Genomic DNA, 27,977 nt, shown 5'->3' with positions numbered 1-27,977 from the left:
ATGATTTTTCAAAGGTTTAGATAATAGTGAACAAATAGATTTTTCTAAGGCTTTTGACAAAGTTCACCACCATAGTTTGCTTAAAAAATTAAAATATTTCGGCATTAATGGTCCACTGCATCAGTGGATTAAGGACTTTCTGATAGGGAGAGAACAAACTGTAATAATAAATGGCTCTAAATCAACACCGATAACAGTAAACTCAGGTGTACCTCAAGGAACAGTCTTGGGTCTACTACTATTTTTAATTTACATAAATGATTTACCAAATTGCATTACTTCAGGAACAAAAGTCAGATTATTTGCAGACGATTGATTAATATATAGAACAATAAATACAACACAAGACACAGATATTTTACAAAGAGAATTAGATGAATTACAGAAATGGGAATCAAATTGGAGCATGTCTTTCCACCCAGAAAAATGTCAGTTGTTAAGAGTAACAAAAAAACTTAAACAAATTAATTCCACTTATCTTATTCATGGCAAACCAGTAACACAGACTAAAAACGCAAAATACCTAGGTGTTATAATAAATGAAAAACTGTCATGGAATCCACATATTGATGAAACTACAAAAAAATCAAACAAAGCATTAGGATTTATTAAAAGAAATTTCTATAAATCAAATAAGAACATAAAACTAAAATGTTATTTAACCTTGGTTAGGCCAATAATAGAATATGCATCCTCAGTTTGGGACCCCTTAACTCAAGAAAACATTACGAAAATGGAACAGACACAAAATAGAGCAGTGAGATTCATAACAAACGAATATTCACATTTGACTAGAGTAACACCTTTAGTAAAATCACTAAATTTAGAAAGCCTTCAGGACAGAAGGCTCAAAAGTAAAGTAGCAATCATACATAAACACTGAACCATAATCTTCAAATACAAAAACAAAATTTTATAAAATACTCTGAAAGACACAAAGGTAAAGGCTTATTCCTTGTCCCATATGCTAGGACAAATTTGTACAAACACTCCTTCTTCCCCAGTGCTATTAGAGCATGGAATGGGTTGCCTGAGCTAGCCAGGAAAACCAGTGACTTGGCAGAATTTAAGTCATTGGTTAATATGCATGACTAAATTCATGACACGTAGGACGTAATCATCTTCTTTTTTGAAGTAACGTCTGTATTATATAAGATAAGAAGATAAGATAGTATATTATAACATTGCAATATTGATCAAAACGTTTGGAAATCAAAATCTACACTTTGATTCTTGAAATTAAAATTCTGCATCTTAATCTAGTCTATTTTAGTCTAAAGTAGATCTAGAAATTCTAGATCTAGACTCTTAAATAATTTTAATTAGAATATAAATCCAGATCTAGATATACTGTAATAAAAATCTAGATCTAGTTTAAAAAATTAGATCTAAATCAAGATATTATTCCTTTTTTAAACGCGAGTCACATAACGAGGCTTAATAAACATTACTATACCGAGTTCTTTTAGCATTTCATATGAAGAATTAATTCCATATAACGTCAAAGCTAGACTAAAAATCGTCTTAATTAATACGAGCCATTTATTGAGTGTTCATAGACATTGGTGCACCGAGTTTGTTCTTTTAGCATTTCATTTAAAGAATTCATTCCATATGACGTGAAAGGAAAAAAAAAACACTACGTCATACGGCTTAGTTAAACTAAAATATGTTTTCATCAATACGAGCCATTTATCGAGGGTTAATAGACATTGGTGCACCGAGTGCGTTCTTTTAGCATTACATGTAAGAGTCCATTCATATGACGTCAAAGAAAAAAAACTTCCATTACCTCACAATAGGCTAGTACCGGTACCAAAAAAAATGTCTTTATTTACACGAAATATTTAACGAGGGTTCATAGACATTGGTGCAGTGAGTTCTAATAGAATTTTATTTAAAGAGGATCAAAGTAGAATTGTTTTTGCGTTTTGTCTGTCAGTCGGTCTGTTCGTCATCTTAATATAAAAAAAAACAACATCTAAAAGTTATTAAAAATTGATGAACCTTTTTTTTACGTTTCAAAACATCGCAATTATTTTAGGTATGAACACAATTGATTTAAGTTTATATAATAGATTGTTCCGGATGTTTGTATAAATAGTAAAAGAAAAAGAGAAATCCAGATTAATGTAATACCGTTAATTAAATTTTTTAGATGGTCTCATAAAAAATTAGAAGAACTACAGCCTTGTGGAGAGATTTTCATATCATACTTTGGTGTTTGGATGTTGTTTCCCTTAAACATCGAACATAATATTAACCATAATTAGATTTTGTAATGTTTTAGCTACAAAATCCGGAACAATATTGTTTTGTAAACGAGAAGATTATTTGTTTGTTAATCAGAGGAGGGAGTTCAAACAGTTATTTGGCGTTAGTAGATTTTTAAATAAATCCTAAATTTCTGGCGACGATTTGTAAGAAAATGTAAGTAATATAGGTCGATTTCTTTTCAAAACAAAATGCGGAACATTCTTTATCGATTACAAACCTTTTATGCTATGTTTTAGCAAGAAAATTAAATGTCTAAAAAGTGATTTTCAGTAATCAATTCTAGTAAATTACTTTTTTTTTAAAGCCCTGAACAACCTATTGTCGATATTTTTAAAATTTGTTTAAAGATGAAAATACTGAACAATTTGATATCGATAATCAAATTATATGACGCATTGTCAAATAATATAAGTGTAATATTAGTCAATTATGCGATTTTAAACAGTCATTAGGCATAAATCATTTTTTATAAAACAATATCCTGAACATTTTTACACTTAATGAAATATAAGTCGTTATAGAGATTTTGATTTAGCATTATTTTGCTATTTACATAAAAAACGGAACAATATATTATTGATAATGTGTTTTTGCAACGTTTAAGCATGGAAATTGAATGTAATATGAGTTAGAAGAGCAAACAAACATTTGTTGGCGTTGATTAGTTTTGAAAAAAAAATCCGGAACAATCATTTTTAGATACTTAAAACTATTGAGATGTTACGGGAGGAACATTAAAGGGTAAATTAGATTTTCAATAGCTTTTAGAGTTGTTTTTTTATCGAATCGTGACGGACTGATCTACCGACAGACAAAACGCACAAAATTAAACCTTTTTTATTATGATGAGGGCACTAAACAAAAAATAAATAAAATCTGATTTTTCAAAAAAGTTTAAGAAATTAGTTTAGCACCATGTCAAGGCGGGCTTTACGCTACTACACGAATGTCGCTGCATAAAAAGTCCATTTTAAAAAATGTGCGTGATATTTACATACAAAGTGTATTCTTAGCCTTTATAAACAAACAAAAATGTTTTATTTTAATTTCAGCAGCTAGTTGACCAGAAAAACACCTTTAATTAAATTTTATATCTGTTGTAAACATTTCTAGTACATTCTATTAACCAATGGATACTATAAATACACAAAAATAATCCATCTTTGTTAGCATATTGTAACATTGCCTCCCTTACATTTACGTTATTGTTTTGGAATTGGTGTAGTTTTATGAAAAAATCGCTTGCATAATTAATTTTATAAGAAAACCAAAAGTAGCCGTTGCACCTAAAATTTTTAAGCCGCATTTAATGGTGATATATTTTTCATATCTCTTCTAGTTTTCGAGATCTGAGTGTGACAGACGGACAGACGGACATTTTGCACAAACCTAATAGCGGCTTTTTCCCCTTACAGGAGCCGCTAAAAATGAAGAAACTAGGGAAGTCTGCTATGTGCCTGAAGATTTTGTTCCTAATGTATCTGCAACAAGTTCCTCAATGAGCCGAAAAGATCGAAACAACGTTAGGTCTGCGTCCAAGCTTGCTGCTGTGGACTTTAAATACCTCTGTTTATATATCGGTATTTTGATGAGAACTCAAACCGTGAAAGCCTCATGACAGTTTCTGATTCCTTGCCTTAGATGTCGTCGATGAAATTGCGAGTACAGGCTCCAACATTAACCGAGACAGAAATAACAAATTTGACTTTGGCAGCGGCATAAGAAAGAAATCGATGTTTTGCAACTGCTTCTAGGAGATTAACATGAATCTTATATGCGTCGCCCTGCGGGAACAGTGCCCTGTGCCAAAGAACCCAGCTACAAGATTTGAACTGAACAGAGATTTGTACTTCTGCCCATATCAGTGAGAGTGACTTGAACGGTAGTGAATTAATCCCAGCGAAACCTGATGTAGTGGTGGATGAACATTACAAGGATTCTTCATGGGCATACATTACAGATGAGGCTGAGATAGACTATGTGCTTGAAACCATCGCTACCAGTGGGCTTACAACTGTGTCACGAGACGTCCATGGGAAAGGTCCGCCGAATCTACAGTAATGGCCACAACCTCCATTTGTGTTAAAGTTTCTGGCAACCATGACCTCCACTCACTCTTCCTGTGTCAGCTGGCTGGCATCAGCGACTAACGTCATGATGTCGAAGCAGCGACCACGATATCGTCTAAAGCGTAGACTGGCCAACTGAAAGAAGAGGAAGCGAAGGCCGCGGAAAACTGTACAGATAGTTTCATGGGCAAAAGGCACCCTACTGTCTGTGGTTCCTACTGATTGACCTCTACCTGAACTGTCAAACCTCTGGAAAAATAGTTTTAAGAAGGGGGCAATGTTATAACTTTGCCATGCGCATCGCCATCTAGGCTAGAGCATGAAGGTGCGCACTTCTAGAAATCTTATCTTATCTTATCTTATATAATACAGACGTTACTTCAAAAAAGAAGATGATTACGTCCTACGCGTCATGCATTTAGTCATGCATATTAACCAATGACTTAAATTCTGCCAAGTCACTGGTTTTCCTGGCTAGCTCAGGCAACCCATTCCATGCTCTAATAGCACTAGGGAAGAAGGAGTATTTGTACAAATTTGTCCTAGCATATGGGACGAGGAATGTGCCTTTATCTTTGTGTCTTTCAGAGTATTTTATTAAATTTTGTTTTTGTATTTGAAGATTATGGTTCAGTGTTTTATGTATGATTGGTACTTTACTTTTGAGCCTTCTGTCCTGAAGGCTTTCTAAATTTAGTGATTTTACTAAAGGTGTTACTCTAGTCAAATGTGAATATTCGTTTGTTATGAATCGCACTGCTCTATTTTGTGTCTGTTCTAGTTTCTTAATGTTTTCTTGAGTTGAGGGGTCCCAAACAGAGGATGCATATTCTATTATTGGCCTAACCAAGGTTAAATAACATTTTAGTTTTATGTTCTTATTTGATTTATAGAAATTTCTTTTAATAAATCCTAATGCTTTGTTTGATTTTTTTGTAGTTTCATCAATATGTGGATTCCATGACAGTTTTTCATTTATTATAACACCTAGGTATTTTGCGTTTTTAGTCTGTGTTACTGGTTTGCCATGAATAAGATAAGTGGAATTAATTTGTTTTAGTTTTTTTGTTACTCTTAACAACTGACATTTTTCTGGGTGGAAAGACATGCTCCAATTTGATTCCCATTTCTGTAATTCATCTAATTCTCTTTGTAAAATATCTGTGTCTTGTGTTGTTTTTATTCAGACTAAGTAGGATGTTTACATTAGAAAGGAGAACGATTTCCGCCTAGGTCGAAAACTGAGATGAAGATGCTGTGCTTAAGGCAGATGTCCTATATGTTTGTCAAGTTTCCATGTAAATAAACATCTATATCTCGTTGAGTAGCCTCCCTTATGTTATTACAATACAAAGAGAATTAGATGAATTACATAAATGGGAATCAAATTGAAGCATGTCTTTCCACCTAGAAAAATTTCAGTTATGAAGAGTAACAAAAACACTAAAAAAAAATTATTCCATTTCTCTTAGTCATTGTTAACCAGTAACACAGACTAAAAACGCAAAATACCTAGGTGTTATAATAAATGAAAAACTCTCATGGAATCCCCATATTGAAGAAAGTATCAAAAAAAATCATACAAAGCATTTAGGTTTATTAAAAGAAATTTCTATAAATCAAACAAGGACATAAAACTAAAATGTTATTTAACCTTAGTTAGGCCAAAAATAGAATATGCATCCTCTGTTTGGGACCCCTCAACTCAAGAAAACATTAAGAATCTGGAATAGACACAAAATAGAGCAGTTTGACTAGAGTAACACCTTTAGTAAAATCACTTAATTTAGAAAGCCTTCAGGATAGAAGACCTAAAAGTAAATTAGCAATAATACATAAAACGCTGAACCATAATCTTCAAATGCAAAAACAAAATTTAATCAAATACTCAGAAAGACACAAAGATAAAGTCACATTTCTCGTTCCATATGCTAGGACTAATTTGTACAAATGTTCTTTCTTCCCTAGCGCTATTAGAACATGGAATGGGTTGCCTGAACTAGTTAGGAAAACCAGTGACTTAGCAAAGTTTAGGTCATTCGTTAATATGCATGACTAAATGCATCACGCGTAGGACTTATCATCTTCTTTTTTGAAGCAACGTCTGTATAAATATAAGATAAAGTAAGATAAGCAACATTAAATTAAAAAATAGTTGATTAGTTTTAATATTTAATAACATTGCAATATAGATCTAGATATTTAGTAAAACAATCTACACTTGAAGTCTAGATTTTGATCTAAAAATTTAAATTCTATATCTGGATCTTGTATATATAATTCCAAACAAGACCTAGGCATTTTAGATCTAGAATGTACAATTAATTTAATTAAAATATAAATCTAGATCTAGTATAAACAATCTAGATTACATATAAATCTAGCTAGAATTTTTTTAATACGTGAAAAGTGACGAGGTTTAATATTTTGATGCACCAAGTTATATACCATTTTATTTAAAGAATTTATTCCATGTGACGTGAAAGGAAAAAAGTCCACAAGGCCTAGTTATACTAAAAAAGGTCTTTATCAATATTAGAAAGCTGACGAGGTTTAATAAACATTCAATATGACGTCAAAGAAAAAAATCCACTACTTCACATGGCCTAGTTATTAATATAAAAAAAATGACGAGGTCTAAAAAAACATTGGCGATTAGTTTTAAGTATCTATAATAGATTTTTGTGGATGTTTTTGTGAAAAACTAATCAATGCCAATAAATGTTTATATGTTCTTCTAAGTAATATAACATTTAATTTCCGTGCTTAAACGTTGCAAAATTCATGATCAATAAAGTGTTGTTCCGTCATTTTGATTAAATAGTATATAAATATTTAAAAAATTTCGGGATTTTTTCGGAAAAAGTAATCAACCTATATTACTTTGATTTTCTAATAAATCGTCTACAAAATAGTTTTGAATATTTTTCCAATAGAAAAAAAACATGATACTTAAAATATTGGTGGGTAGACACGGGTCTCATGAAAGGGCTCCACAAATTTTCGTAGAAATTTAACAGCTAGTGTTTATCGCTGAGAAAAAAAAAATTCTAGCTCGGTGTTACACTGAAAAAAACTCCAGTAGAAAAAAATAAAACATTTGGCTAGAGAACCAGAAAATATTTATCTTGAACGGACTATATGTCTTCACATTATCTAAGTCTTTTATATTTAAATTAATCTAAAATCCTCATATTGTAATTTTATACATTCTAGTAGATGTATACAATCACTTAACCATGTTTTTTTCTCAAGGATGGGGAGGAAGAGGCAAGGTTAAAAAAAATGTTTTATTTCTTGTTAATCTAACATTCATTAGATATTAAGAGAAGAAGACAAAACAAAATCACTAAGTTGTATTAAGGAGTAATTAGTCTTTTTAAAAAGGTATTTGTAATGCTTTTAGCGGCCCCCGAAAGGGGAAAAGACGCTATTAGTTATGTGCGAAATGTCTGTCCGTCTGTCCGTCTGTCCGTCTGTCCCGTTTAGATCTCGTAAACTAGAAGAGATATTGAAAATCTGACTTCACAATATTTTAGACCATTCAAAGTTCTGATGCAACGGCTACTTTTTTTATTCCTGAAAGCGAAAATTCTAATTTTTAAAATCAATTATGCAAGCAGTTTTTTATAAGAAAAAGCTAATTAGTATGCATTATATGTTAGACCTAATTTAAGACGAATAGTAATCTTATAAACATCATTTTCGTGAAAAAAAATTCTACACGGCTAGATTTTTTTTAAATATTTTTTTGAGGATTCGAATATGAGTTTGAACCTTTTCAAAACAATTAACTTATTTAATTCGAACCGAGGGTCCCGTGTTCGAATCCTGGTGAAGACTGGGATTTTCAACTTCTGAGTCTACCCAGCTCTAATGGGTACCTGACATTAGTTAGGGAAAAGCAAAGGCGGTTGGTCGTTGTGCTGGCTACACGACACCCTCGTTAACCGTAGACCACAAAAACAGATGAACTTTACATCATCTGCCCTATAGACCACAAACTAGTTAAGCCAGGTTCACATCTAAATTTACATTCACTTTCACGTATCCTTTGATCTGCGGGACGGTTGGGGCACTACACAAGATCTGTTAACCTTCTTTCTCCATTCTTATCTCTCATTTGTCTTTGATATAATTTCATTCGGATGTTCTTTCTGAAAATATTGAAGCCTACCTGGGTGGACCACTGGTCGTGCGGTTTGCGCGCTGGATTGTCGTTTGGATTTATCGACGATCGAAGGTTCAAGCCCTGCTCTCATCCCCCGTCGTCCTGCGGGAAGTTTGGACTAGGAAGTAAACTCTGAAGGATTATCCGAATTATGTAAAACATTTTACTTCGGGGGCCGATTTTGAGTTTGTGTTTCCACACAAAATGTCTTTTGTAATTTTTTTTTTATCTCGTTATAATTTATTGAAAAAAAAAATCAAAACTAATGTAAAACTGCTGTCAGATGAGAAGAAACCTACCATATTCAGTTCATCATCTGTGGTATTTCCATAAAGTCTACTTTGATGACGATGTGTCCAATTACCAATTAAGGGGAAAAACGAGTAATATTTTGTATCTACTATAACAATGTCAGCCAACCTGAAAATGTGAACAGATTTTTCAAAACAAATCTTGATTTTCATTTATGAACGCTCGCTACTTAATAATACAGATTAAAAATTTATTTCTAAAGCTTTCTATCTCTCTATCAGTTTCTCTCTCTCTCTCACTCACTCTCTTTCTCTCTCTCTCTCTCTTTCTCTAACTCTCTCTCTCTCTTTATATATATATATATATATATATATATATATATATATATATATATATATTTGGCTAAGTCGGAGGTGGGGTTAAGCCCCGTCCCTAGAAATAAAATCCCCCATCCGCAAAGATGACGATGTGATGTGTTTTTTTCTTCTACTATTCTTTTGCTTTAATTTTGTTTATTTAAGTGAAATTTTAATGTTAAACCATCACTCACTCTAGCGCAGACAAGGGGATTTTTTACTTCAATATAAAACTAAAGCAAACAGATTACCGTATAGTGACAACGGCTTAGAATAATTCCATTATTCATTTGGATTCTATGTCAAGATCTAAAATGAAAATGAACTAACGACACCACCTGATACAAACAAAATGTACTTTTAGCGATTTAGAAAAACCACTTCCTGATACTAGCGCTTTAAACAGTCTAACACTATGTTCTGTTTTCACTGATAATAATAAAAAAATATTGTAGATAACTATAAGTAACAATTAATGAACAAAGACTTCATGTTGATATAAATAGACACATTGAAAACTATCATTTTATTACGTCACATTCTTTTAAGTACTTTTTCACAAAAAATCGAAAAAAAAAAATGACGTAATATAAACATATTAGAACACACAACTAGAGTTTTAAGTTTAAAGCCTCCCCCCCCCCCCCCCAGGGTTTTTTCCACTTAAAAAAAATAAGAGCGTGCTTCAAATCTGATTAAATTTTTGGGGGCTATACAAAATATGGACTAACTGAGAAAAATGTGTGCATACGCTTTGTCAAGAATAAGATTAGGATATGAAATCTCCCATAATGAGATGAAGCCAGACCCCGACAGACTACTGCCCTTGCAGCAACTTCCTAAATCTGAGAACCTAAACGCACAAAGGCAAGCTTTAGGTCTATGCTTCTACTATGCCAACTAGTTAGGACGTTTATCAGATAAGATGCATCCCTTAGTACATAACAGAACTTTCCCACTTCCGGAGAGAGACATAGATAAATTTCAAACGTTGAAGAAAGAACAAGAAATAGCGGTTGTCACTAATGTAGACCACAAAACGCCGCTGAAGGTTGAAACAGATGCATTGGATATCGCTATATTCGCTACTTTATCCCAGTTGCTTTCCGCTCCAGAGCACTATCTCCTAGCGAGAGACGTCAATCCTTCGTAATGATAGTAGCAATAGATATCGTCGAATAGATCAACAAATGGAGACATTTTCTATTAGGGTGGCATTTGAAATATCACCACGGATCAAAGATCTGTATCATTCATGCTTAACCCTCGTCATCACGATAAGATTAAAAACGACTTATTTGTATTTGCATTTAGATGGGGATCAGCTTTCATGTTTGCTACGATAGTGGTAAGCAGAACCACTCCATATAATGCCAAAGAAACAGAACAAGTAAAAAAAACTGTACTCGATTCTCTGGAAATCGTTTCTTCTTGTTGAAGGTCAAGAGGGCTACATAATACAGAATGGGAGTTAGTCATATACGACTCTCTCCATTCCATTAGATCTCTACTATGAACTGGACTGGTACAAGCATGACTCATTACGAACGGTTTTTTTCCTACAAGAGAAAATCCGCCTGTGGTGTCTCCTTACCGACCTGGCTATCTGTTTAAGGGCCTGTTCTGATGAGAAGGCATGCGAGGCAAAGCAGATATGAACCGCTGGTAGATGAAGTGGAGCTTATTAAAGCTAATCAGAACTAGGCCCATATACAGGAAACCATGCCTCATATACTGTTTGACTGCCCCAGACTTCCTGATCTCCGTCTCGACAGGTCTGGGAAACCCAAAATTCTCGACCTGTATGGCGACATTTATGCACTACGCAAGACAGCAGGGTTTCTGTCCAGGGCTTTTGCAAAGAGAGGATTTGAGCCTCTCAAGCCCTCACTCTAATGAAGTTTGATGATGATGATGATGATGATGCCCATATACGTCTTCCAAATGGACGGGAAGAAACTGTCTCACTACACCATTTGGCTCCGAGTGGCGACTCATCTTATTCACAATGAAGTAAACAAGCACACAATAAACATACATTCATTTATATATATATATATATATAATATATATATATAATATATATATATATATATATATATATATATATATATTGTTATAATTCTATTGGCGGCGCGATAGGGTTAACTGTAGATTCAGCTGACACACGTGAACTCAGGCCAATAATTCAGGTCAGCGACTGGCGATGGACAAGGGAAAGTACTGCTAGTACACACAAATATGACCCTTGTTATGGTTATCTGATCACAAGTGCGTGGACCAGAGACAGTGTGTAAGAAAGGGGCATTACAAGACAGGACAGCGAGGAGACTGTTAGTCGGCTATGAAGTCGGTCCTGGCGGAGTCCTCAAGTGAATGTACGAGTCCAGGAAGAGATAGAGACAGTAGAGCGGTGATGTACAGTGTAGCATTTTTAGTTGTTGATGTGTTGCCAATTGTCTAGTATTGGCTGTTATCTATTTGACCATTATTAAAGTATCAGATAATTTGTAGGTCTTTCAGATGTCTTTATTTTATTAAATGTGGTAACAAAGATATAAATGAAAATAATAATAGGCTAACTTTAAAGAAATGTAAAAAGCTCAAGTTTGAAATCTATCAATTATACTTGCCTAAATATTGCTGGCACGTCATAATCCTCATCAATATTTTCCTTATAGTTATAGAGAAATACGTACAGGAGTAAGCGAGTTCTTCCCGTTCTTTCAGACTCTTTTTGAAATGCGTCCATTATATCCTGAATAAAAAAAAACAAAATATAGTTTTATAAATAACTTTTTTTTTACTTTCATTTATTTGATGTCATTATCATAAGTGACCTTTAAAAAGTGCAAAAAGTGCTATTGATTATGGGTGGTACTTCCTACTTCAGTGTGTTTGTAACGTGTAGATGTAGGAAAAAAATATCAAATGTCAAATTTCTTGAAGTTTATTTAAAAAATAACCTAAATCAAAAATTGAAAAATGTGGTTAACGGTTTAGCTTTAGACAGAAAGTTTACTTTTTGCGGACCCCCAAAGGGGTTAAAACGCAATTAGTTTTGTGTGGAATGTATGTCCGTCCGTCTGTCCTTCCGTCCCGTTTAGATCTCGTAAACTATAAAAGATAGTGAAAATCTGACCATAATATTTTAGTCCATTCGAAGTTCTGATTTTTTCTTTTCTGAAAGCGAACCATTTAATTTTTAAAATCATTTATTCAAGCAGTTTTTTTTTCCATAAAAATACACCACTTTTACAAATATTCACTATTAATAGTAACAAACAAGGGTGGTTCTTTAAAAGGGAAGATTGAAATTGATCATATTTTTAACATACTAATGCAAATGTTTTTTTAATTTTTGTCAAAAAATATTTTTTATATGTTCTGTCATACCAACTACTACATTTACACGCAAAAAAGTTTTCTTTTTTTTTAAAGAGAACAACTCTATTTATTATGCAGGGTCGTCCTTACAGATTGCGGGTCCTTATGTGAAACGGATTTAGCGGGGCCTAGTCTGGGTAGCGTTCATTAGCGTTCACTTTCGTTCATTAGTTTATTGTAATCATTCAAAGATTATACTACTTACTTGAAGAAGTATTGGAAAATATTTTTTAAAAAAGGGTTTTCGATGAAATGAATGTCTGATTGATATACCATTCATGTCATACCGACGTAAATAGTCTATGCATGATTGTATGAAAAGTGCTCTTGATTCTGGAATTAGATACATCGTGTAAAAGTTATCGCCAATAAGCTCAGATGTATAAACTTCTATCAGACATTTAAAGTTCTTAAAGTTTTGTCTGCTAGCTCTTAAATCTGGAATGCTGAAATATATATATAAAAAAATATTTTGTCTTAAAATTGTTACAAGTTATATATTTGTATGAAAGACTCAAACTATATTCAACAATTAAAATGCGAAAAATATGACAATAACAATGTAGTGCGCAGATAATATTTGATGAGAAAAAACGTTTTTCTATACTAGAAACTGTAGAAAGTAATCTTGTATAGTATAAGTACATAAATAGATGAAAAGCTTATTCAATGACGAAAAAAATTGACTAATCAAGGCAAAAACTAGAGCATATGGAGCTTTAAATTATATCTGAAAGTGAGTGAATATTTTAAAATCATTTTGCAAGACAGTATTTTTTTGGTTCACTTTTTTTAAAGTGTCAAGACTAAAAGCATGTGTGATGGCCGGCTCTATTAGAAGGCTTATTTTATTTCACCTTACCTCTCCTCTGTAACACTCTATATTTATAGATAATTATTGTAAGTTGTTATCATTTCTGACCCTTATATCTCCATCTTTGTATTATCTTATAAAAAAAAGACGATATTTTAGAAGAGAGGATTATCAAGCAAGTATCCATGTGCCACTTCAGTGCTACTTGTTAATCTTCTCACCGCATTGTGTTATATGTGCAAACAGAAAGTCTTAATCATTCAGGTATTATTGTATGTTTGTTTCTTAGAGAAACAGTAAATGTTAAAGCAGCTATTGTTTTCATGTTTAGTGTAACAGTCTGTCGCTATGTAACATTAAGATCACAAAAACAAGTAAAGTTCTTAAAAAATATTCGTTGCTTTTAAATTTAAAATGAGTAAAAAAAATCTCAATATAGATAACAAATTGTTCTGGATAATATTTTGATAAACAGAAAAAAATGTCATTTGTTTGAATTTAATTTTATAACTTATTTTAGATTTTAGTTTCTAGATAAGATGTAGCAAAAATTTCGTATTGATAATTGTTTGTTTTGAATTTTATTTAAAAAAAAACAACAGTTGACAGTTTCCTGACAGAACTGAGGACACAAGCAGAGAAATGCAATTTCAAGGACAAAGACAGAATGTTGAGAGACAAAATAGTGTTCTCAATGAATAGACGGATTCAAGAAAGATTATTACGCTGTCAGGAACTGACACTGAAGAAAACCATAGATATTTGCCAAACTTTCGAACAAATCCAACAACAGCTTGAACGAACTAAACAATGCCAAAGCACCCATTCTTGTCGACAAAGTAAGATCTAAAGACCCCAGAACCCAAAACAAAACCTTGATTACAGACTGCCGGTAATGAGGGAGAACCCATGAACATAGGAAATATCCAGCATGGGGACAAGTTTGTGCCAAATGCAAAAAAAAACCACTTTGCAGCTAAGTGCATAAACACAGTAAGGATACAAGAGCCCGCTGAGAGTGACAACGAAGAATACCTCAACAACCTAAATGCACTGAATGCACCAAGTGACAAAATGACAGCGGTATTCTTGATCAATGACCAGAATGTTAGATTTCAACAGGACACTGGAGCAGACGTAAACATCAATAGCGAGAGATTCGTCAGGAAAAGTCAAGTCAGAGAAACATCCCAAACTTTTACTATGTAGAATCAGTCAAAAATGAAACCAGTTGGCATGGCTGATCTCATCATGACGAATCCGAAAAATGGCAAGCAAGAAAAGATTAGCTTCACCGTTGTGGACAACGATTTGCAGTGTTTATTGGGTTTACAGACTTGCAACAAGGAAAACTTCATTGCACCTGTCCACAGTGAAGAAAGCGATCTGGGAGATTTAGGCGAGGCTCATCTCACTGTAGACGAAACAGTGGCACCAGTTGTCTCTCAGTGTCGGAAGATCCCCCATACTATGATAGAAAAAGTCAAGCAAGAAATCGATCTTTTGGTGAGTCAGAAAATACGTGTCCCTGTCCCTGGGTCAGTCAAATGGCTGTGGTCAAGAAACGTAATGGAAACCTCAGGATCTGTATTGACCCACATCATTAGAACAAAGCTCTCAAGCAGGAACACTATAAACTTCCAACTCTAGAAGATATCTTACCACAATTCGAAAATGCCAAGATATTCTCCAAGCTAGACATAAAAGAAGCCTATTGGCATATCCGATTGGATGAATACTCAAGTTTGTTAACGACAATGATCACAGCTTTCGGTCGTTTTCGATGGGCTCGACTACCATTTGACCTAAATGTAAGCGGGGAAATCTTCCAAAAGAAGTTAATCCAAGCCCTCGAGAGGCTAGACGGATGCACCAATGTGGCAGACGACATAGTCATAGCTGGATGTGGAAATTCCAGTGAAGAAGCGGAAAGAGACCATGACACCAAACTGAAAAAACTGAGTCAAAGATCTGCAGAAAAATGATAAAACTCAATGAAACAAAGACAACTGAAAAACAAAAAAGAAATCATCTTTATGGGTCATGAACTCGGGATCAAACCTGATCTAAAGAAAATCAAAGCCATTACAGACATGGAACAACTAAAGAATGCTCAAGAAATAAGACGTTTTTGCGGCATGGTTCAATATCTGTCGAAATTCTTACACAATCTTGTTGACGTCTTACACCCACTGAAAGAGCTAACAAGAAAAGACAGACGTTTCCAGTGGAGTGACGAGTGTGACAAGGCATTTCATGACATACAAAAATGATAACACAAACACCAGTATTAGCTTTTTACAACCCAAACAAGAGTTTGGAGATTCAAGTTGATAGCAGTCAGGATGGATTCGGTGCTGTCCTAAAGCAAAAAGGTCAGCCTATTGAATTTTGCATCGACTTCAACACCAACAGAGAAAAGGTGGGCGCGAATAGAAAAGGAGCTACTAGCTGTAGTATTTGGTTTGGAAAGATTTGACCAATACACTTTGGCAGATCAATTATCATCATTAATGATCACAAGCCTTTGGACTATATCCTTCGAAAAACTCTAAGCCAAGCTCCAAGAAGACTTGAGAATCTAATGATGCGATGCCACAGATATGATTTTACGTTCAAATGGGTCCCCGGAAAAGAATTAATCCTCGCTGACACACTCTCAAGAGCATGCACTGAAAGTGGAAATGAGTCACCTGAAGAAGTGGAAGACAATTGTCATATATTTCAAATGTCTACTTGAGAGAACAAGAACTGAGTCAACGAAAGAGCACAGTTTCCTGAAACTGATGAAACAATAAAAAAATGGGTGGCCTAACGATCGAAAACATGTGGACAATGACCTGAAAGAGTTCTACAGTCTTGCTGATACTCTAAGCATCACTGATGGAATAATAATGAAAGGAAAAAGGATACTCATACCTAAAAGCATGCGTCAAGAAATAAAAACGAAGTTACACGCCTCTTATCTGGGATACGACAGTATGATGAGAAGAGCAAGAAATGGCATTTTCTGGCCAGGTATGGCTGGTGAGATCTAACAAATGGAACAGTCGTGTACTGCTTGCCAGGAAAGAAAGCCCAGAAATCAGAAAGAGACTCTCTGGCAACACAGTGAAGGGATTAGCCCATGGGGAAAAGTAGGTGCTGACATAATGGATATTCGAGGGAACCAGTACCAAATCTTTGTAGACTATTTTTCCAACTTCATAGAAGTGTACCTCTTGACAAAAATGACCTCATTGGAAGTAATAAAAAAACTGAAAGGACATTTCGCACGATTCGGAATACCAAAAGTCTTAGTGTCAGATTTCGGGACTCAAATAACAGCTCATGAATTCAAGAAATTCACTGAAAAAATGGAACATAATTAATGTAAAATCAGATCCGAGTCATCACCAAGCAAATGGCAAAGCCGAATCTGCCATTAAAATCATCAAAAATCTGATGAAAAAGGCGAACCAAAGAAGCCCTTTTGGAACTAAGAAACACTCCTAGACAAGAATCAGGAGTGAGCCCAGCCGAACTCCTGCTAAACCGGATACCCTGCACCCTAATACCAAGAACAACGGACATTTATCTTGCCCCACCGGGCATACTTGAAAAAAAAAAGGAAACATAAACAAACGGTCAAAAGGTGCTATGATGAAAGAGCCCGTGAATTACCAACATTAACAGTAAACCAATCGGTATATTTCCAAGACCAAGGACGGAAAACGATTATTGGTCAAGAAACTCCAAGATCTTATAAGAATAGAAGCGAGGAGGGCGGAACGTATATACGAAACACAGTTGACATGAGACCCCAGCAATCAACAAAGATGGATAAGAGAAACATTGAAAGGCAGACATCTACGACGATGACGAAGATTGGTGGAGAGACTTCAGAACAGTCGATGCAGTCCCAGCGCAACACACCGTCCTTTTGACCCCTCCTGTAAACGAAAACAACTTTCCATCAGATTTCCAACCTGACTCAACCACATACCAAATGGACAATCCAATCAACCCGTCACATACGCACACGGAACTAAGAAACAATAAAAGACCCGCATCAATAAGAGAAAGAAAGAAACCTGTTTGGCAAAAAGACTATTTCATGAAGTAGAACTAAGGACAGTATCTTCACTATCTTGGTGTTGACAAAGAAAAGAGGATGTTAGTCAAGTTAGTTAAGAACATTACGTTTAATGCTTAAAATGATGCTTATTTATTGGAGTAGTCTCCCTTGAGTTTTACAGTTTGTTATGGTTCCATGCAATATGGCGGCAGCCAGGAATGCAACTTGTTAACTATTAAACTACCTTTCATTTTAGTTGATCACTCAAAGTAATTGTTGAGTCTTTGATCATCTAGCAATTAACACTATGGTTTAAAGTATCGAATATTATTTACAGAAATTAAACAATTATTTTTTTATGCATATTTAGAAATTATTCAATAACAGAAATCAAACGTACTTTTAAAATGAATAAATAATTAGCTATTCATTGACAAATTTTATACTAATAAAACTTACAATTGAGTGACTGCATAATGATGAAGTAATCTATTGTTCTGACTAGAAGCATATTCTATTATCACAGTTTGGCAAATTTCTGGATCGAGCAAATTAAGTTTCAATCTTGATTGGGCCAGCGCTGCAGCATTTACATTACACAGAAACACATTGCATGGTGCTATAAAAAATTAAAATATCAATTTAAGAAGACTAAAAGCCATACATAGCAGAATTTTTTTTTTCCATAAAATTGCAACCGTAAATGAATCACAAAAGCATCACGCATTATATTTTGTATAGTCGAAACTAATAAATGTACACAAAGAGAAATGAGCCGCAACCTTAATAAGATTCTGGTATTTTTAGAGGTCTCTGTAAACTCTCGATCTATTCTGTCACTTAGTTGGGCCGTCACAAAACTTTCGATTTATTCTGTCACAAAAAACTATCGATCTATTATGTCACTACGTATAACAGTAACAAAACTCTCGATCTAATCTGTCACTTAGTTGGGCCGTCAAAAAACTATCGATCTATTCTGTCACATAGTTGGGCCGTCACAAAATTCGAGATTTATTCTGTCACTTAGTTGGGCCTTCAAAAAACTTTCGATCTATTATGTCACTTAGTTGGACCGTCACAAAACTCTCGATCTATTCTGTCACTTAGTTGGACCGTCACAAAACTCTCGATCTATTCTGTCACTTAGTTGGACCGTCACAAAACTCTCGATCTATTATGTCACTTAGTTGGACCGTCACAAAACTCTCGATCTATTTTGTCACTTAGTTGGACCGTCACAAAACTCTCGATCTATTCTGTCACTTAGTTGGACCGTCACAAAACTCTCGATCTATTATGTCACTTAGTTGGACCGTCACAAAACTCTCGATCTATTCTGTCACTTAGTTGGACCGTCACAAAACTCTCGATCTATTCTGTCACTTAGTTGGACCGTCACAAAACTCTCGATCTATTCTGTCACTTAGTTGGACCGTCACAAAACTCTCGATCTATTCTGTCACTTAGTTGGACCGTCACAAAACTCTCGATCTATTCTGTCACTTAGTTGGGCCGTGACTCCTTATCTTAGATTATCTTTCACTGACATGTCTGTCCATTCCTTGACCCGTGAGCCTCTCCTCGTCATCCACTGATAGTCGTTCTTGTTTTCAGGCCACTTCTTGTTTGACTAAAGAGGCCAATCCTTGATACACAGCTGCGATCGCAGGTTGGGCATATGAAATCACCAGGCGCCGTTGCATTTTCACCCTTCTTTCAGCTTCTGTTGTGTATGACATCTGCAATCCGTGACCCTTCCTTTATGCTCTCTCTCCATGTGGATCTGTCCAGTGCCACCTCTTCCCAGTTGCCAGTGTCGATTTTGAAGAGCTTCATGTCGCGTACATCCGTATAACGTAAAAGTGGACGACCAGCGGCTCTCCTGCCTTCTATTAGATCGCCATACAGGATGTCCTGTGGAAGTCGACCTACTGGCATTCTACGAACGTGGCCAAGCCAACCAACGCGTCTGCTGTGATAACAGAGCGGATGTCCTGGCACTTCCTCATTGGTTATCTTGTCTTGCCACTTTAATTTAAAGATCCGCCTTAGGCATCGGAGTTGGAAGACATTCAGTTTTATTTCCTGCCATGAGTAGGTTGACCATGTTTCACTTCCGTACAGCAAGGTGCTCAACACACAGGTCCGGTAGACTTTAGTTCTGCTAGTCAGTAATATGTTGTCCCACACTCTTTTCTGCAACCGTGACATGGTGGCCATTGCCTTGTCTATCTTGTAGTTTATGTCTTTATCCAATATAGTGTTGTTGGATATGATGGAGCCAAGGTAACAAAAGTGATCAACAATTTCTAGTGGTTGGCCATTAATGCTTACTTGAGGTGCAATGTTTGTGTTTTGGACAAGTATCTTAGTCTTGCTTTGACTGATGTTTAAGCCGAACTTCTGGCAAGCAGCAGATAGTTTGTCAACCATGGACTGTAGCTCAATATCAGAATCAGCCACAATTGCTGCATCATCAGCATACAGGTGTTCCATGATGAGTAGCTTCCTAACCTTGGTTTTTACCCGCAGCCTTGATACATTAGTTTTCCAGAGGATCTTGTATGGAGAAACACACCTTCGTTTATGTCGTTGTACGCATAATGCAGTAGACAGGAGAAGAATATGCCAAACAGAGTAGATGCGAGCACACATCCCTGCTTGACACCACTGCAAACCTCAAAACCTGAAGATCTGGTAGAGAAGCCAGGGCGACATCGTCTACTGTATTCTGTGTGGCATAGACTTCGAGGTAGTGTTCTGTCCATCGTTCTAGCTGCTTGGTTTGATCTGTAATTTTTCTCCTGATTTGGATAGAAAGGGGGCAGGCTTAGACACTGTTGGACCCAGGGCCGCTTTAATGCCATCAAACAGAGCTTTGCTATTTCCTGAGTAGGGACTGTCTTGAATTCTGTTGCAGGTATACCTCCAAAAGTTGTTAGCACATTGTCTAGACATTTGTTTCGTCTCTTTATTAGCACTTTTGAAGGCCTCCAAAGATTTTGGACTAGGCTTTGTCTTGTGAGTGAAGTGTGCAGATAGCTTTTTCTCGATGCAAGGTTCCATATGTGCTAGATTTGCCTCAAACCAGTCTACATTTTTGTGTTTTTTAAGGCCAAAGGCGGTGATTGCCGAACTGTAAATTACATCTCTTAATTTCTGCCATCTGATATAGATGTCTTCTTCATCACTTAACGAGGAGATTGAACTGTTCAGGAAATAGTGCCAAAGAGCCAAAGAGTGCAGACTTCTCTGGGTCACCTACATGGTTGACGTTAATTCGCCTAGTTCTAGGTTGAGTGGAAGTATAAGCCTTTTTGAGAACTAGTTTGATCTTGCTTAGCACTAGTGAATGGTCTGAGTTGCAGTTCGCACTATGGTATGAACGGGTGTGGATGACACTTTTCAGATCCATCCTTCGGGTGATACAGAGGTCAAGCTGGTGACACCTTTTTGAGCGTGGGTGCTGCCAAGAGACTTTGTGGCGTTCCTTGCCAGAGAAGAATGTATTTGTTACACACAGTTCATGAGAGCTACAGAACTCGAGTAGCCTTTGGCGATTGTCGTTGATTTTGCCAACACCATGAGGTCCCAAGCATTTAGGCAACGCGTCATTTCCATCACCAACACGGGCATTAAAGTCTCAATTTATATAGAGGTTCTCGGGTCCTCTAGAGCTTAAAAGAATCTGTCTTTGTCCTCTTCCAGTGCAGCAAGGGTTGGTGAGTAAGCACAGATTATATTAACTTTGCCTTGCGGTGATGCCAATTTCATGTGTGCTACTCTTTCCTTGCCAATGGGAAAAATCGCAATGCAGGGGACGAGACGACTGTTTCTTATGCGAAGAGGACCCCATGTATTATGGGGCTTGAATATTTAGTCTGCTGAGTTCTCTGTCGATGATAGCTGTTTGACGCATGTCGGTGACGAGTTCAGGGTCAGTATTGAAGCCAGGACACATTGTCCGTATGTTCCAGCTTGCAAAACGCATTAATGTTGAGGGTTTTCTTTTGATTGTATTTGCAGGTGCGGGTGAGCAGCTTGCTTTTTGATTTTGTCTTAGCACCAAGCACCCAGTGGTGCGGCAAGCTCTGGCGGGATAGCACTATAATTGTCCGAGTAGTTCTCGGCTTAAGGCAGGCAGTAGCTATCCAGTGAGGCTAAAAAGCCCCTCCTACCGCCAAGAATGGTCTCTTTCGTTTTAGCTTACGCCAATCAGCTAGGAACTTATCACCGGTAACTACCACTCATCGTGTTTTTTCAAAGACATTACTGTCAGAGATGGAGTGACCTCTCCATTGCTGGGGAAAAGCCTGGGCGGTAAATTTGAGAGTGCTGGGGTGCCACATGTCAGCGCACGCCTCTCTTCCATACAAACCGAGTCCAAAGGGATGGCGAGCCATCACAATTTGGGGACAGGTGGCTGCAGGAATTTGCCAGATAGCAGTAGTCTTACTACTGTCCCCCCGCCTACGGGGCTCCAGGACCGGATTTTCTGTTAGGGTTTACTCCCTTAGCCTGAGACCTTACAGGGACACACACACAAGGCAGTGCGGCTATTGACCTATAGCTAGGGATTCGGTATGTGTGTATATTCAAATTATCAGTTGCAATGTAAAAGCGATTCACCGGAAGTGTTGAACTGTGCACGAGGACAGAGTCTAGTGTGTGATATGATGAAGAGACAATAAAGTTTGTGTTCGTCTTTAAGGGCTGAGTTATTGTGTAGTGTTTATTTGTACAGCTGTATCCGAGACGCCTGGACGAGTGGTGAGAAACTAATTTCAATTGAATTACTTTATTAATGAACTGTGGCTGCTTTGTTTTTAACATCTCGCCAAAAGCAATTATCCTTTTTACAATTTAAATTATAAATATGCAGAAATTTGTACTTACCAGCTTCGCATGCAAATAAAAAATACAACTGAACTGCCAAATACGCAATTTTCATCTGTGAATAAAGAATTCATAAAACAACAAACTAGACTCTGCTGCTATTAAATTACTTGCACGTACGAGAGCGAACGATGATAGAACGATCCCTAGCCGACGTTGAACTCCTACTGCTGTTACGGATAAACAATTTCTACGCCACATCAAAAGATCCCAATTATGATTGGCGGTCCATGTAGTCCACATGCAAAATCGCCTCCCTAAACGACTACACTATAGTGAGCTCTCAGAAGGAGAGGATCAACACAAGCGTTACAAAGACACGCTTAAGAAGTGCTACATTGACGTAAACTGAGATCGACATTAACATCTGGCTGAGAAAAAAGCAGCTGACCAAATCTACCTATGTATTGTTACAAATGAACAGTGATAGGTAGATGTCAACGTATGACCCCGGCGAGATGACACAGCAGCAGGTGTTCTCTGAAATCTACATGTAAAAACAAAGACAGCATGTGACGTTTCCCCACATGTTATTCCAGAGGATACTAGCCGTGTTTGTGCAACTTTGAAGGAGCGATTAGGGACTCTATATAAGCCAGAAAGTTAATGTGAAAGTCAGTCGTATGGAGTCGTACGTAGAATCGTCGGTACAGTCTTCGTTACTGTTGTCTACTGTGCGAGACAGTGGAAGAGAAATGTGTACGACTCGATGCAAGTTAACTAGGGTAGAGTTAACTGGAGTGGACTACTGTCGTTAAAGTCTATACAGCGAAATACAATGGACTTGAGCCGTTACAGTCGATACAGTCGATGTAAGACGTATGCGGCTCTGATTCGGTAGACTTGAGTACGACTTGGTTCAGCCTTAGGAGACCTGGAGCGACACTGGGAAGTGTGTCGTTGGTCTGTTCTGTGGAGAAGTTGAGAAGAGATGAATTGCAAGGAAGTATAGCTAACTTTAAACTGACAGATATTGTACAGTCTTCTACGCTACATGTTACAGTGACAAATTGTTAGAGTTAATAGTCATTAAAGTTATATGAAACTGAAAGTTTAGTCGTCAAGTTCTTTACAGTGTTTTTATTTGTGTGCCTACTAGTACATTTAGCTAGAAGATTCAGAAATACATAACAGTATTTATATTGCTTGCTTTTTAATGCGAATATATGACTTTATGGAGGCGCGGTGGCTGAAAGTAAAGCGGTAGAGCGGTTGACTTCCGAAACGGTTTCCGGGTTTCGAATCCTGGGATTTTTAATTTCGGGATCCTTGGGCGCCTCTGAGTCCACCCAGCTCTAATGGGTACCTGACATTATTGGGGAAAACTAAAGACGTTTGGTCGTTAACACCCTCGTTAATCGTAGGCCACAGAATCAGATGACCTTTACATCCACAAGTTCTGAAAGGGGAACTTTACTTTATTTTTATATGACTTTATAACCATCTTCAAATTCATAGAAATTGAGAAATAAGCTTAGGTTCAACTACGAAGAATAAGCTATATATTTAAACTAGCTTATCTAAGCATGTGCTTATTTACGAAATGTAATTGTACATGTTTCGGATGTTCTTTCAGAATTAAAATTAATTTACTTCCTAGTCCAAACCTTCCGTAGGACGAAGGAGGATAGAAGTGGGCTAGGTTTGAACCTGAGACCATCCACCAAGTTCGAACGACAGTCCAGTGTGCAAACCCCACGACCAGGCAGCCATTCATAATAATCAGCTATCGTTACAATTGTGACAGGTGGGGAAATGTGATGTGTGTTTGGCGCGTTTAATGTCTAGGGGATGATTATTTTTAAAGCTATCACACACCAACCTATCAGCATATGAATCGGGAGCAGACACGCAACGAGACAAAGCAATGAAAGATAGATACAAAAGTTAAAAATGAAGAATATTTATTTACATAAATATACATATAAGAATAAAAAGGGGGAGGGTTTGCTTCTATCTCTAAATAATACTAGATTTAATCATCACTCGTGCATTTAATAAGAGAGTATGTCACTTTGTCCTCTGACTTAGCTGGTTTTCCTGTTGATGTCGCAGCTGGCTGTGTCCTGGCTTGAGGTTCTGCAGCTGGAGGTGGCGCTCTAGCGGATCGAGGGACGCCGGTGATATAGTTCTTGTGGAGTCTCAATCCCCAAAATCTAATATCTGTAGTGGGCACAGTAGGGCGGGTGGCCGGCTACCGTGGGCACAAGGTTACTGCGGGCAGAGCGGATCTGCCGTGGGCAGCGTAGTTGACAGGATATGTCCAGTGAGTTGCATAGGGTTGGCGTAGCTATGACGTCTCACACAGATCTGAATCTATAGGGACGTCGCACCTAATAGCTTGACAGGTGGGCTGTCGAATAGGCGGGCAATGCCGATAGCGCCAAGTGGTAGAGTTGAGTAGATCTCAGTAGGCAAGTGCAGTGCTGAATAGCACTAAGCACAAAGATAGTAGGTGATTCTTGATATCAAACAAATAGTTGATCCAATAAATAGGTGATTAATCCAATAGATAAATAGGCAGTAGTTGAGTGGCGTCGAGTAGACACTGAACAGCAAATAGCAAATAAATAGGCAGGTAAGTAGGCAATAGGCAGACACCTGAGGGAGGCTGCGGATAAATAAAGACAAGTTAGGACATGTCTCTCATACATCTTATCGATTCCCTCGACTGAGGTGCATTCGTCAGATTGGTGAAATTGCTTTAGAGCACAATGAGGAGATGATGACAAATGGGATTTGGAAAATAGATGGCAGATAGTAGCATTATATAAATGTACATAAAATGGGAAATACTAATATAAAAATGTACATAGAAGGGGGAAATAATAATCTGAAATAAACAACACAGGTGGATAGAGAAAGAGAAGGGGGGGATGGGCGGTGGTCAGCGACCCAGACGATTTGTTTACATATGACCGTGGGTCGAGAACAATGGAGCGCGCTTGAATGGAGATGGTGTCCGTTCAAGCGGCGCAACTCTCATTAGAGTAAAATGAGTAAAGGGGAGATAACTCATATCTCCTTTCTAAGCGCAGTATTAGTGCGATAGTAAAATTATCAAGGCTGTCAACCGAGATAAAGGAAATAAAATAAGATGTACAAATACATACATAGTTGCATCAACTATCAATTGAGCAACGTAGCATTAATAGATTAATGCAATACTTAAATACATACATAGGACATGTTTATGTTTTCTACTTACGACAGTGAGAAATACACAATGCACTAGTTAATGTAAATAAAATAATAGAATACACATGATAATCTCCAGTGAGAAATATACACAAAGTAACTAAGATGGAACTTGTGATTAAGTTCGGCTTACCACCAGGTATTCCTCTAGGAGTGAGAATAAATGAAGCAGTCCAGACTCGATAGCTCAGCTTGAATGAGGAAGAGAGGGTCTGACTTGATTTAATTTACGTTATATACAAAGACCTGGAAAATGTGGGCGGACACAGGAAATGTCCTAGGATTAGAATTATCTTACACGTGGGTGAATTAGACTTAAGATGGGAGCGTCGAGAGGCACTTTGACTCGAGTAATCTCCTAGATCAAAGAGAGACGTAGGAGAAAGGGGGGGGGGAGGAGTGACTTGCATTCCACACAAGGTGGTGTCCACTGCGGCTGTAAGACATCCTGCGTGTATCTTTGCCCCGGTCAAGGGAAGATAAATGAAAGGACGCGCCTTAACTATCTCCAATGTGGTCAACTAAGTCTAGCCTGGAGCGGAAAAGGTGTGGCGGGTGAATAATTTAGGGGTAGGATGGGGAAATAATTAAAATAAAATAAATAAATAATGAAAAAAAATAATTAATGCTGTGATAATTTAGAGTGACTCTGACAGCGAGTTTTTGACTTGTCACAACAATAATACTAGAATATATATATATCTTCATTGCGCATACTATTGCGATATTCGAACTTTCGAAAAACACTTTGAAACAATGCGTTGATTGTACCTAATTGTCTTTGAACAAAAATACTTGTATTTATTGAGCTCTGTTAACAAGTGCTGTTATAAAATAAAATAAGTTAACTGGAGAGTTAAAATGACAAAGTAATCTTGTAAAAAAAATGGGGTCTAGGTCTTAATGTTCTTCATGAAAGTAGTGAAGAAAGTTCTTTGTCTGAGCTCAATTGTTCGTGAGTTCTAAACCTAAGGGCCATTGAAAACGATTTCACAAATTGTAACTTTTAAAAAGAAACGTGACACAACTAGAGGTGTTGGTTCTATAGAACGTAAGGCTCGCTTAAGGACTTATGTGAAGATCAGTTTACTTAGGTACAAGGGCATTTCTTTGTTGTAGATGCATTGATGACAAAGTGCGGTGACAATGTAAAAAACAAAGTCGTAGTCTTATACTTCTTTTATGCAAATCTGCAATACCTTATTCAGTTACTTAAGTACATATCTTAAAACCAAGAAAGACTGGTTCTCTTCATTCCGAAATAGACACACTAGGCTGACCCTTTTTTTACCAATGGGCAGATATACCATAGGTGCATTACCTCAATGGCAACCATATATCACATAACACACACAACAGTACAAAGACAAGGTCGTGAAGAGATATGGCGGAGAAAATGAGGGAATGTCAAGAAAAGGGGAGGGTAAAGAAAGTTGGGAAAGAAATCTAATTCTTAAAAGTACTTTATAAAAATGTTTATCTTTTTTTTAATCGAAATTAAAAAAAAAATGTTTACCTTTAAAAGTTTTAAAGATAAATTCATTTGAAGTTACTTCTGCCGCTGTCGTGCACATGAAGCCTATCCACTAACCATTTCTTTCCTGTCACTTATATACTGTTTTGTAAATGAATTTGCTTTACCCCCATGCACCGTACATCTATTCACCAAATCATCCTTAAATCATTGTTTAAGGCACGAAAGCTGTTGCCAAAATAATTTAAGTACGTATGCATACTTGCGTTTCTATTCAACTGACCCCTAATATTTTTTTCACCGTAAATAAAACGAATAGTTTGGTGAAATCATTGTGAAGGAGAATTTATTTTTACAGAGATTTTATATAATTTTCATAAAAATAGTAGACACTGTATATTATGTATGCTACTTATTGATATATATATATATATATAACTTTTTTGAAGCATTTGTTGCTCTATTCAAAGTATGGAGCAAATCTACAACAGGTTGAGAGGTCTAGAGGTCTAATACATAGGCATATACCATTGAGGTATGGGGTTTTGGTACTTTTTTACGAAATTAAATTATACCCAACAACTAGCATGACGCTGCTGATAACTAGGCTCTTGTTTATTGTATTTCATTTGTCCACCTTTTTTTCCACTTTTTCCTATCAGCTTAGAATTATTGACTATATATATATGAGTCGATGGACGTCCTTCATTACTTCATCAGTTTATCTGGCGTACTTGTTGCAATAATAGACAATAATAGAAGCCACAGAAAGATGTTGGACTACGACACTCAAACACTAATCCTCCCCATCTACCCACATTAATATTACATGAAATATACATTTAAGTCGAGGCTATTGTCGTATGTAGCTGATAAGAACGTAGTAAGCTCTGCCTTTAAGAAGTAGTAATTTGTTTTAAAACTATAAATAATAGACACGCCCAACTTTTTTTTACAATTCCTCCATTGTAAAAAATAAATAAAAGTAAATTTGGCTGAAGACTATAATCTAGGTCTAGAGCC

General features: G+C 36.4%; 1 protein-coding gene across 4 annotated transcripts in view; it reads right to left on the bottom strand.

Moving 5' to 3' along the window:
* Positions 1–27,143, bottom strand: part of LOC106066154 (chitotriosidase-1-like) — a 46,208-nt gene extending 19,065 nt beyond the window's left edge. For 2 of the 4 annotated variants that reach the window (XM_056041306.1, XM_056041308.1), the window contains exons 1-6: positions 26,997–27,126; positions 22,283–22,337; positions 17,843–18,002; positions 12,718–12,958; positions 11,759–11,883; positions 8,817–8,937 (exon numbers count right to left, since the gene is read on the bottom strand). In XM_056041306.1, coding sequence (XP_055897281.1) covers positions 8,817–8,937; positions 11,759–11,883; positions 12,718–12,958; positions 17,843–18,002; positions 22,283–22,337; positions 26,997–27,023 — 729 coding nt within the window. In that variant the 5' untranslated portion in view covers positions 27,024–27,126. Of the gene's footprint in view, positions 1–8,816; positions 8,938–11,758; positions 11,884–12,717; positions 12,959–17,842; positions 18,003–22,282; positions 22,338–26,996 lie in introns of all 4 variants that reach the window. The other 2 variants (XM_056041309.1, XM_056041307.1) reach the window with 2 other exon arrangements.
* Between the last annotated feature and the right edge of the window lie 834 nt (positions 27,144–27,977).

Source organism: Biomphalaria glabrata, chromosome 9 (assembly GCF_947242115.1).
Source record: "Biomphalaria glabrata chromosome 9, xgBioGlab47.1, whole genome shotgun sequence".
In the NCBI taxonomy this organism is placed as follows: domain Eukaryota; kingdom Metazoa; phylum Mollusca; class Gastropoda; family Planorbidae; genus Biomphalaria; species Biomphalaria glabrata.
This window is presented reverse-complemented; position numbering and strand designations above follow the sequence as displayed.